This window comes from Toxoplasma gondii, chromosome XI, assembly GCF_000006565.2.
Source record: "Toxoplasma gondii ME49 chromosome XI, whole genome shotgun sequence".
Taxonomy (NCBI): domain Eukaryota; phylum Apicomplexa; class Conoidasida; order Eucoccidiorida; family Sarcocystidae; genus Toxoplasma; species Toxoplasma gondii.
The window spans coordinates 5,904,248-5,915,649 of NC_031479.1; the positions used below are offsets into that span (position 1 = coordinate 5,904,248).

Below are 11,402 nucleotides of genomic sequence, written 5' to 3' on the forward strand. Positions count from 1 at the left end.
AAGTCGAAGCCTGAGTGGTTTTTGATGCAAGGTTCAGTAACCGTCTTCCGAGTGTTTATCTCAACATACCTGGCGCAGGAAATGCACCCCCACTTTTCGCGCCTTCTACCTTCTGGAACTCACCATAAAAGTAGCAGCGACGATCCTACACAGTGTTTTCAAGTTGGACTTCTGGTATAGGTCTTGGAGCGGGTTCTTGTTTTCTCCTCCATCCAAGTTCTGTTGTGGTAGCAGAGTTCCGAGGACACTCAGGCCACCTGCTACTCTATTCTGGGCACACTTTGTTGTTTGTCGCTGAGCTCTAAATCTCCACCCATCGTATATTTTGAGGAGTTGGAGGTGACGTTTGTGCTTTTGAACCAACTGAGCACCGTGTATTGTGAAACAAAGGCACCTAGTCACAGACTATCAGACTCTAAGACTTCCGGTTTCTTTGTTCCGTTTTCGCAACTCGAAGCACCCTCCGGTATCTTTGTATCCGGACACAGGTCCGCCCAAGGTGGGCAGAAGTCGCAAGTCTGAGAAGTGACAACTGGAAAAAGTGACACCTCAACGCGTGTGTTTCTACACATTCGTTGAACGACCTCGACAAAGAATCCATCTAATTTCATTTTTTCTTCCACTCTGAAAGCAGACACGGGCCCTTCCAGACTGGCAAGGCGAGTCGGAGAAGGGAGTTCAACCTTTCCTCCCAAGGCGGGCGTTGGAGGCTTTCTTAGGAACGCTCTTTACCGGTTCGTCTTCGTGCGAAGACTTTCCTAAAGTCACTCCCTCTCCTTGTAGCAAGGCTGAAAGTTCCTGTTGCGATAACAATGTGTCAAGAACGCATGCAGACACAAACACTGCGAACAAAGCCCGGGGTCACACAGAGGCGACCGCTAGGCGGTATCCAGAGAAAACTCGCGTCTTGTGGCGTTGGAAAGCGTCGAATCCACACACAGTAGTCATGGACTCACGAAGCAATGATTTCACTGAACCGTTCGACGAAAAACTCGATTTTCTTCGTCACTTCTCTCTGTCAATCGGCAGTCTGGTCGTGAATGCATGCGCGCATGCGTGACTTGCCCGGTTGCAGGATTTCCCAGCCCGTCCTTTGGAACCATCGCTGATTTGGCGACTTTTGCCATCTTGACGTCTCCTCTCTCACTTTCTTACGCGCTCTTTCATTTTCTCCTTTATTCGACAGAGCTCGTGTATACTGCTGCCCGCTCGTGTACCTTTGTGCAAACTTTGAGGTCGAAGCGCCCACGGCTGGCGGCGGCCCTGCGTAGACTTTTTGCCGACAGGAGTTTGACTCTTCCCGTCTGCCTTTGAAGCAATTATTCTAAACAGCAGTCAAGCCTGTACTTTCATCCTCCATTCGGGAACACGGAAGGTCTTCAGTCGCCCATCGATCTACACTTCGCTGAAGGCTTGTTCAGTCACTTTTATAGACGGAATCGCATGTGAGTTTTCCACTGATCCGTCGACAAAAAAATGCAACTAACCGCGGATCTAAATGGAGCTGCTTCATTCATCCAGGAGAGACACTCCATCTGCGGCTGTTGCCGAGTCCGGTGAAAAAGAGAAAGCGCAGCTGTCGAACTCTGCGGGCGGCTGCCTGCCCCAGAGCCAACGGACTTAGACAAGAAGAAAAGCCGGAGTCCTGACCAAGAGAGAAACTCACGCGAAACGCGATTCGCGAAGTTCGTCCCTCGTTCAATAGATCACCGGCATACACCTGGAGAGAGGCAGGAATGTGGAGAGCGATACATTCGGCCTCTCATCAGAACGGTGGACGAGATAGTAGCTCTTCTGCCGGTCATGCATACAGCGTCGAGCGCTGTTCGTGGACTGCGTGGTTTTCTTGGTGCGGAGACAAACAAAGGAAAAGGACGTCGTCGCCGCCCCTCTCTGGGTTTCTGACACAATGCAGCGCATAGTCAGCCAGAAAGTCGAACGTATGCTGCGAGAAAGTCGCTCGAGCCTCGTTCCCTGCCGCTTCGCGCCAGGTGTATGTACACCCGAGCCGTGGCTAGCTGGGGACCCCGGCTGGAACGTCGAGGCGCGGGCATTCAGCAGCAAAATCCAATGCCTGGACTCCTGCGTCGGCCGGCCAGCGAGGAGAAGTCTTTTCAGTCGCTCTAGAAAATCCAGTTGTCTTCCTTCCTCCTTTTTGCGTCTTCGCCTCTCTCCCCGAAGTTCGCTCTTTCCCCGCTTCGCGTCGCTGCACTCTGTCCGCGAGGCTCGCCCCTTCCCTGGGAGTCGTCGCAAGTCGCCGGATTGTCGCCGTTCTCCTCTCGTTGCCTCATCTGTTCAAAGCACGAACGAAGGCGAAGAAGCTGCTCGAGAGAAGGACAGAGATACGCCGGCAGCAGCGGCGTCGCGTCGTCCAGACGAACGCAGCGAGGATGGTGCAGAGCAGAACGTCGATGCTCGGTTACAGGCAGAAAAAGAAGTTCTTGGTACGTTCACCGTACTGACAGCGCGGGGGCTTGCGACGCGCCAAGCGTGCAGGCTTCTGCAAAGGGAGAACATGCGTATGCAGCGCGTTTGGAGACATTTCTGAGTAGCGCAGGTCCCTCTCTTCACACGTCAGGCTCTGGCTGTTTCTGTCTCTGATTGTCCATTGGTTTCGTGTCTGTTTTCTCGCCTTTCCTCTCTCCCTGGATTTTCCTGGTTCGCTCCTGAGGGTGCGTCCCCGGCTGCTGCCTCTCTGCTTGCTCTTGAGTTCTTTTCCTGTCCTTGCACTCTTCCTTCATTTGTTTCACTCTTCGCGTTCGCAGACATCCCCCCCTCTCGCAACGCGCATTTGATTTCGTCTACTCTGTTGTCTCCATTTCGTTTGCCCTCTGGATGTCTCTCGTGTTGTTCGTCTTCTCTCTTCCTTCGTTTCCTTTCATTCCTGTCTTGCGCTGCTCTTGCGCGCGAGGTCGTTGCGTCTTGTCGCATTGGCCACAGGCGCGACGTCGTCTTCTCTGTCGTCTGCGTTCTCACTGTTTTCCTTTCCGTTCAGAAGAAATTGCCGCGTCTCGTCGGCTCTGCTGCAAGTGCGTCGAGGCCGGCCAAGCTGGTCTGCGCGTGGACGCCTTCGCTCGCTTGCACATTGTTGGCTCTTGGCCAGCAGCTGCGCATCTCCTCAAGAAAAAGGAGCTTTTCGTCGTTCCTCGGAACGCGTAAGAAGCAACGCCACGGCTCGGCGAGAAGAACCTTCCTGATCCACCGAACGCCCTGGACACACAACCCCGCTGCTGAAATGTCTTTCCTGATCTTCTGTGACGCGTAAAGGCCCTCAACTCCTACGTTGTATCCACGCATGCATATACACATACATATACACATATATATATATATATATATATATACATATATACATGTATATATGTAGATTTTTGCATGTGTGTCAGTATGCTGTGTATGTGTATGTGTATGTATATATATGTGTGTGTGCGTCTGCGTGAATCGTGCTGCACATACGTCGCTCGATGCAGTTGGGAGTCTGAGGGGTGTTCAACTGGCTCGCAAGAGGCGTCGTCTGCTCGAATTTTCTCGAGGATTTTTGAGTCTCTCCCGCTCGATGGCGTCTCACAGACCGTGCACGGTCAGCCTCACAGTGGTTTCACAAAGAAGCAACATGCGCGTTTGCGGCATCTGCGCGCCCTGACAGAAAGGCAATACACATTGAGAGACACCTAGAGGAAAAACTCTCATGCCTATTCGAAGCCGCTTTAGGGAGATACGGGTGGACGCAGCTCTCCTGTCACCTTTGTTTTCTTCGTTTCGCTTTCCCTAAACGTCTCAGGTCTTTTGCCGAGCATGTGAAACTCTTGAGGAAACAGGTAGGTGGAGCAATCTGCTCTCGCATTTCTCTGTCCATCTTGGAATGTGTGCACAGTGTCGCTTCTTGTTGAGAAAAGAAAGGTTCGCGAAAGGTTCTCGTGTCTCTCTTGGGGCTGGGGCAAAAGACTTGGTGAACCGCAGGCACTGAAACAAAGTAAACAGGGTAAACTTGGACCTCGTCCTGTGTCTCCTCAGCGTTCCAATTCTCTTCCGTCCCTCCCTGTCGCTCTGTTTCCCTCGTTTGACCTCTCGCTTGCGATTCTCTTCACTTCTGCGTGAGTCAGAGAGATGGAGTTTCGCGTCGGCGCCACTGCTTTCTTTCGTGTCGGACGCTGGTTCTCAAACTGCTTGCATGCGTTGCGTCGCACATGCGCATGCACATCTGTTGTGGTTTCGGCAGAGAGACCGTCCGAGGGTCTCCAAAGACGCGCGCGTTAACGCGGGAGATTTCGTCTACTTTCCACGAGGAGCAGACTCTTTGCTTCACGCAAAGGAAATTTCTCGACCCTCCGCCGGCCTCGACCTCAGAGAAAGGTAATGGCCGCCCGAGTTCCTTTGCCCACAGGGGACGTCGAAGAAGCTTTTTCAGGTGGACGTGGACTTCGTGGAGCTTGGACGACGTAGAGCCATTTTGCCTACTCACTTACACCTGTATGCATGCATACAGGTGTGAGATGCATGCAGGAATATTTGTGTCTAAGAACATGCACAGTGCAACAAATATGCATGAACACTTGCGTATGTGCATGTGTATGTATGTATGTATGTATGCGCATGCGTAAGCCATGGATGGGGGAGGATCGATCTTTGGAAGTAAACATGTCTAACTAGGTGGATTAAGAATCTGGGAACTCTGTATTGGTTTTAGCGGCCTCTTGTCCTTGCTTTGTGCTTCGCGCATTGGGGGCGCCGCCTTTCTGCCCTTTTTTCTTGCATGTTGTGTGTCTCCGCACCGCTGTTCTCGCCGCACAGGTATGCGCGCAATCGTTCTTTGTTTGCTTGTGGGCGGGAGCCAGTGCAGAGTCGCCGTTCTGCACTTCCTCACTGTACTTTCGTTTCTCTGTCTTTGCAGACTTCTGTTCAAAGACACGGATTTCTTGGCGGTGGACAAGCCGTTCGGGCTGCCAACGCGCGTCCGACGCTCGCACGACCCTCGCGCGAGCAGCCAGAGAGTGAGAAAGTTCCAGGCGACAGAGAAAGAGGCGATGCAGTTTCGCAGACTTCGTCTTGGCCAGCGGAAGCAGCCACGGGGCAGGCGACGGAAAACTGAAGAGACAGGCGGCGGAGACGACGCAGAGGCAGACACAGGAAAGGGAGAAGAGATAAGAGGAGAAGAGGCAGGAGACAAAGAGAGAGTAAAGCAAGAGAGAGTAGACGAAGAGAAGAGAGATGCGCCGGGCATGAGGGGAGTAGTGGATGAGGGGAATCAGACGAAAAGTCCGCTTTTCAGAAGGGAACCACGAGCGAGGATCCGAAGCAGGAGTCGAGACGCGACAGGGTCCTTCACTCGAAGGCAAGAACGGTGGCAACAAGGGAGAGCAAGAGATCGAACGAGCAGAAACTTGGACGCGGAAGTGTGACATCTGCATGAGTCCCGGACGCATGTTGGAAACGAAGGTGGAAGGAGTTTCACTCATGCTTTGACTCAAAAAAAAACGAGACAGAGGCAGCGAAACGAATTCACGCATGAGAAGCGACAAAACAGACAAGCGTGCGACGAGGGAGGTAGCAAATGGTCGAGAAGGGTGGAGGAAAAGCGAAACGAAGCATTGTGTCCTCTTCTTTCTCATGCGGTGTTCTGCATGCAGGACACAACAGGTTCCTCTGTCTACTCGCTTCTCCACCAGCTGCGTTTTTCGATGGATGAGGTTCGTCTCGCTGCTTCGGTCGCTTTCAGAGCTTCTTGGCTCCCGAGAGCTCGAGACTCTTGGGTTTGGCTTTTGACGGTCTCGCCTTTTTTTCTCGTTTTCTGCCCAGCCCTCGAGCCTGTCGCTGCGCGTTGGTCTCTTTTTCGTTGTGTGCCGCTGTCACGGCGACGGCAGGGAACGCTCTGCTCCGCAGCCGCGCTGAGCAACGACGCGTTCGCGGGCAGAGCTCGGTTTCTCTCAGGCTGCTTTTTCACTGGGAACTCTCTCTGAAGAGGTCGTCGACGTTGCCCGACAGTCGCCCGTGAGAGCGAGGCGCGTTCAGCGAAGGCCGGCAATCTCACCAAGTGTCTGGGTCTTCAAATGAGAGAGAGACTGCGCGCTGTGCACACTGCGTGAAGCCTTTTTGCCCAGACGTTTCCGAGGGGGGGACATGCGGTTCGACTGCGCGCCCCCGCGCGGCCGAGAAGGCTGCCAAAAATGTGACTCCGCGTCTTTGCCTGATGTCATGTGATGCACCTTTCCTTTTTCTCAGACTCCAAAGCTCCTGCACAGGCTGGGGAAAGAGGTGACGGGAGTCCTGCTTCTCGGGCGCACGAAGCAGACAGCACAGGTCGCTGTCGACCGCCTTCGAGGGTGAGATATGACAACTGTTTTCAGAAAAGGCAAGTGGTATGCGGTCTCCGAACACGGCGACAAGATACGCGCCCCTGGCAGAAAAAAAGCTGTTCTTTTCGCCTTTTGCAACCTCTCTTCCTGCCTGCTCACGGCCTAAAAAGTGATCAGAGCTCTCGTTCAATCTCTTTTCAATCGGTGATCGACATGCTTTCCTCGCGGTGCAATCGTCAGATCAGCCTACTTTTCTACAGCTACTAAACCGTTTTAAGAATCGCTTTCTCGCAGGCAATAAAGCGCTGCGAACGCTTGCTCTCTGTTCAACGGGGCACACGGTGAAACAATCTCTTTCGTTTTCGCTACCAACTTCTTTGACGGATGTCTTTCTTGCGGCTCCTACAGAGTCCAGAAAACGTTTCTCTGTCATACTGAAACGAGTAAAGAAAAGCCATCTCCTTCAGCGCTTTGCCTGTGACTCTTAGATAGAGTCAAGTCTTCTTCCGCTCAGACATAAAACGTTTTCAGGGAACATTTGAGGACACAGGGCTCTGTGAAATAGTGTTCGAACCGAGAGTGCCTCTTCTTTTCCGTCTGGCTTAGGGCAGTGTTGGTCACATGCAAGCTTCTTAACGTTTTAAAGTGCTGCCTGTAGTTTGTCGAATTTGTTCGTCTGCTTTTAGAATTTCGCAAGTCTTTTGAAAACGTCCTCGATGCTTGCGTGCAACAGCGTGAGCCTCTCTGGCTTGGAATGCTTTTCCTCTCCACTTCGGTTTCTCTTGATTCTCGAGGTTCGATAAAATCGCTTTTTTCGACTCGTGTTGCCGACATGTTGTCTGCAGATACTTTCACTTCCTATCTTGTTTTCGTTCAGTGGCAACCTGCCCTTTGTCCAGTTAGGCGTATAATGACTTTGAACTAAACACTCAACATTATTTTAATTTTTAGTTTTGTTTTAGCATTCGGAGAACGGTACACACCGCCCACCACGCACCTTGGATTTCAATGGGATTTGTGGAATTCTGGGTTCCTTGTCATGTTACGACGTCCGTGGAAAGGTATTCTTTCGACTTTTGTCAAATCTATTAGAACCAGCTCTTGAACGAGACGGCATTCTCTACAAGGAACAGATGTGCAGGTTCCCCGCATTTTATTCCGTTTTTTTTAATTTTCAGCGGAACGTTTGGAGTCCTGACTTTCTTCGCCCTGCTTCACGGTCGCCCGCCAGGTGGCCGCCGAGAAGGAGTTATTCGCATCCCTCTCGCAGAAAACGAGGTAAATCTACGATGGAGAAAGTTCCGTTTCTCGGCGTCTTTGTGATGAAAAAATCAATGCATTCTGCTTCCTGAAGCGCGCTTCTCTTCTCCCTGTCAAAGGCGTTCTCTCCTTCGGCTCTCGAGCCTCGCAGGCAGTCTTGACACCTCGAGGTCACCTCCTATCGTTCTCCCTTCTTTTCGCTTCTCCATCATCTTCGTCGCGCTCTGTCTTCTTCTTCGCTACTTCTTTCGAGGCTTACGTTCCGAGTTTGCATGCAGGCTGGAGTCATGGTGCCCACAGCAGTTCAGCGAGGCGGCAGCGTCTCCGTCACTCGATGGAAACTTCTGAAAGTAGCTTCTCCTCAAACGCGAGACGTCAAAGGAGACGCGGAACAGTCACACGCTTGTGGCTTTTCTCTCGTCGAACTGGAAATCCGCCATCAACAGTGCCGACATCAAGCACGAGCGCACTGTCTCTACGGTACGCGCGAAAAAGAGTCGACGACCCATGCATTCATCCACCTTCTCCTTATCTATCTGTCTATCCGTTCATCTCTATCCATCTGTCTACCTATTTGTGTGTATCTGTCCATCTATCAATCTGTTAAATCTCTCTCTCTGTAGATCTTCAGGTACAGCGATCGTTATTTAGCTGTATGTCCATGTATATGCATATGTTTTTTCTGGATATATCAATCCATACGCATCTGTGTGTATCTCCCGCTCTGTCGTTCTGCATGTGCGCATGCGAGTAGGTTTGCATCCGCGCAGAAGAGACGCAAGTCGTTTCTCCGCATGATTTGAATATGTTGCTGAACATGAGTGAATGCGTACAAAGAGACCAGAAACCGTTTCCAATTCCGTCCATCATCGCGCCGTTTCCGTTCTTGTTGGATGTCCTCGCCCTGACAGCCACCCCCATCCCGCCTCTGCACCCTCTGCTCTTCTTGGATGGAATTCTGCCGGCCGTTCGCCTTTTATTGTTTTTTATTGAGTACACTGCGAGCTCACCCAGGATGATCAGGTGCTCTTTCGTGTCGATACAGTGTCGCACCTTCTCCTCTTCCTAAGTGTCTCCTCTTCCTGAGTGTCTCCTCTTCCTGAGTGTCTCCTTCTCTTCCTGAGTGTCTCCTTCTCTTCCTGAGTGTCTCCTTTGTCCCCGTTGTTCAGGACTGAGTTGCCCTATCGTCGGAGATCGAGTGTACGGTCCGCTGACGTCGCGCTGGCGGCAGTTAGCGTCGACCGGTGCGGCGTCGTTCACGAGCGAAGATCGCGTTTCAGCGGCAGCGGGAACAGCGAGGCTTTCCGTGAGAAACGATGCGGGAGACGCCTCCGCGCATGCAGCGACAGACGAGGAGACGCGGAGTCGGGTCGCGGCAAAAAGCGAAGAGAAACGCCGACTCGCAGAAGCACGAGCGACTTTGGGGGTGACCGCGCCGTCGATGCTTCACCTGCACTCGCGGGCGATCTCCTTCGAAACGTTTGCAGGTGAGGAAGACGAGAATCGGAGACGCAGAACTACGCTGCCGTCGTTTTCTCGATACGCTTCAGTGCGCATCGAACCCAGAGAGGAAGACAGAAATGAAGCGCGCGAAACGAGCACCGCTTTCTCGGCTTCTCCTTCCGCCTCTCTGCCCAGTCGCTTGCTCACCTGTGCACGGGTGTCCGCAGTTTGCGTTTCGCGTTTTTTCGACGCTCTGTTCCAAGCGATGTGGAGAGGGTACAACCGTTTCTGCGGGGCGTTCTTTTCGGCGCACACTTCACGTTGGAAACTGCATGCGACCGAGCTTTCGAAGGGTGACCGCCTCGCGTTTTCAAGAAATTGACCTCTCTTCTCGGATTTGCAGAACGCCCCACTGGCGATTCGCATTCTGCAGTCAGAGCCGACCTCCTTTCGCGCGTTTTCCTGTGTAGAGTCTCGGTGAAGCTGCACTTCGAATCAGAGGGTGGAACCTCGGCGAGCGTCTGTGGGGTTGCGTGGCTTTGCCCACAGCCCTAGTTGAGTGTTGCCCTTTCGGGTGAGATGCTTTCAAATGCGAGTGGGTGTGGAACTTGTTGGGATGCGAGGCGTCGGCGAACTACAGAGGGCGGACGGCTGCTTTGGCGCGTCGCTCTCGCTTTGCCAGGGGAAGACGCTTCTCGCGAGCAGAGCTGGAAACTCGCAGTACTCGGAGACGCAGCTCTTTGCATGCGGATCTCTTGTCTGCCTTCTTCACATGTGTGTGGGAGGCGAGGCATCGATCCTTTTTTCTCACTTGTTCGCCATCCAGAAAGCGGGCGCGACGCAGCGAAAGCGAAGTTCCGTTTTTCGACGAGAGAGCTTTGTCGTGCGTTTTTTCGAGAAAAGAACTCGCATGTCGACAGATGGAGTCCATCGCGTTCTCGGCGAGCACACACACTTTCTCCCCGTCGCCGGCTGCTTCTCAGCCGCGCCATCGCATGCAGTAGAGAGAAGCAAGTCAAGCTGAAACGCGTCCTGTCTTCTCGACGCCTCTAAGACCCGAGCCTCATGCTTCGAAAAGACGCTTTCCCTCCTTTCCTCAGACACGACGTCCAAAACAGTTTCTCTCTTGCGTTCGCCGAGTAGACGCGCCTGTATTCTCTTTTTTTCTTTTCTTTCTAGGCCGACCGGTACGGATTCAGGCGCCGCTGCCGCCTCACATGCGCCAGGCGGCTTCGCGGCTCGGCTGGGAGTTCTTCGTGGAGCAACTCGACGCAAATCTGTCTCCTCTGACAGCGGATATGGACATCGACGAAGAGACAGACACAGAGGCGACGCGCCACTCGACAGCAGGGCCTCTCCACGCGAGAGGCTGGCGCGCAAGAAAAACGCAGGTGGACAGACGCCGGGGAAACGCCGGACAGGACTCGAGCGTCTGGGATGCTCTGGGCGCGCCAGACGCGAGACTCCAGACTCGAAGCGGAGAACGTGGAGAGGAATTCGAAGAGGGGGACACTGAAGAAGAAAGCGAAGAAGACGCGTGGAAAGAATTGGGAGACAGCGATGATGAGTGGTGTTCGCCGGACAGTGAGAGTTCGGTGAGTTCAGAAGGTCGAAGGATGAAACGGGAGGCGTTCGTCGAGAAACAAGAGAGAAACTGGGTTGCGCGTTTCCTAGAAGAAAGAGCACAAAAGGGAGAAAGAAACTGCAGAGCAGCAGCGCGGCGTCCAGCGCCTCTGCCGCCAGTCGTGACGAAACTGCACAGGTGAACAAGAAACAATGAAAAACTCAACCAATCCAAGATCGCTTTTCTAGAAACCATTTCTCAGCGTCGACATATATTTATGTTGTACATATGTGCATTTGAGGGCCTGTTGATCTCTCAGCGTCGCTCTAGTAATTCATATATATATATGCATATATGTATATCTATTTAGATGTACGTATATATATGCCAGTGTGGACGCGAACTGCAGTGTATGTACACCTGACTTAGGACAACAGACAAGGTGTTGAGAGGAGGTAACAGGTTTCCGAGTTGACTGGAGTTTTGTTGACGGCACCTCTCGGATTCGTGCTCTTGTTTGTGTCTGGCGCTCGAGACACTCAAAGAGGCTTTTTTTTAAAAAGTTGAAACTCGCTTTCTCTCTGTAACGAAGTCAAGTCGAGGGGCGCCGAACCCAGGATCTCCTTTTCAGAAGAAAAGACGCGTTTTCCAGTTCCTCTTTCTGGAGTTTACGCGCTCACGTGTGTCAAGATCCACGATCTTTCGCCCCACTCTCGTGGACGCAGGTTCACAACGACGCAAAGCTGATCCACGAACAAATGCCGAGCGAAGAGCCTCACTCGATAATCACGGACGCGTTTTCCTGCGTACACATCTCTATGTATGCGTTACATGTCCATACA

The 11,402-nt window shown here is 52.6% G+C and overlaps 1 protein-coding gene across 1 annotated transcript; it reads left to right on the forward strand.

Annotated features, from left to right (window-relative positions):
- The first annotated feature begins 1,173 nt into the window (after positions 1-1,173).
- Positions 1,174-11,387, forward strand: TGME49_216760 (RNA pseudouridine synthase superfamily protein). The gene is made up of 11 exons (XM_018779748.1): positions 1,174-2,444; positions 2,996-3,155; positions 3,782-3,818; positions 4,220-4,353; positions 4,892-4,991; positions 5,628-5,687; positions 6,220-6,320; positions 7,472-7,571; positions 7,832-8,033; positions 8,723-9,040; positions 10,176-11,387. The coding sequence occupies exons 1-11, from the start codon at positions 1,910-1,912 to the stop codon at positions 10,760-10,762; spliced, it is 2,334 nt and encodes a 777-aa protein (XP_018635262.1). The 5' UTR covers positions 1,174-1,909; the 3' UTR covers positions 10,763-11,387.
- Positions 11,388-11,402: the final 15 nt, after the last annotated feature.

What these genes read in the sequence shown, in the direction of transcription:
- TGME49_216760 (XM_018779748.1), top strand. Translation starts at nt 1,910, where the DNA reads ATGCAGCGCATAGTCAGCCAGAAAGTCGAACGTATGCTGCGAGAAAGT. An exon ending in GGCAGAAAAAGAAGTTCTTG is followed by an intron (nt 2,445 to 2,995) that starts GTACGTTCACCG and finishes CTTTCCGTTCAG; the next exon opens with AAGAAATTGCCGCGTCTCGT. An exon ending in ACGAGCGCACTGTCTCTACG is followed by an intron (nt 8,034 to 8,722) that starts GTACGCGCGAAA and finishes CCCGTTGTTCAG; the next exon opens with GACTGAGTTGCCCTATCGTC.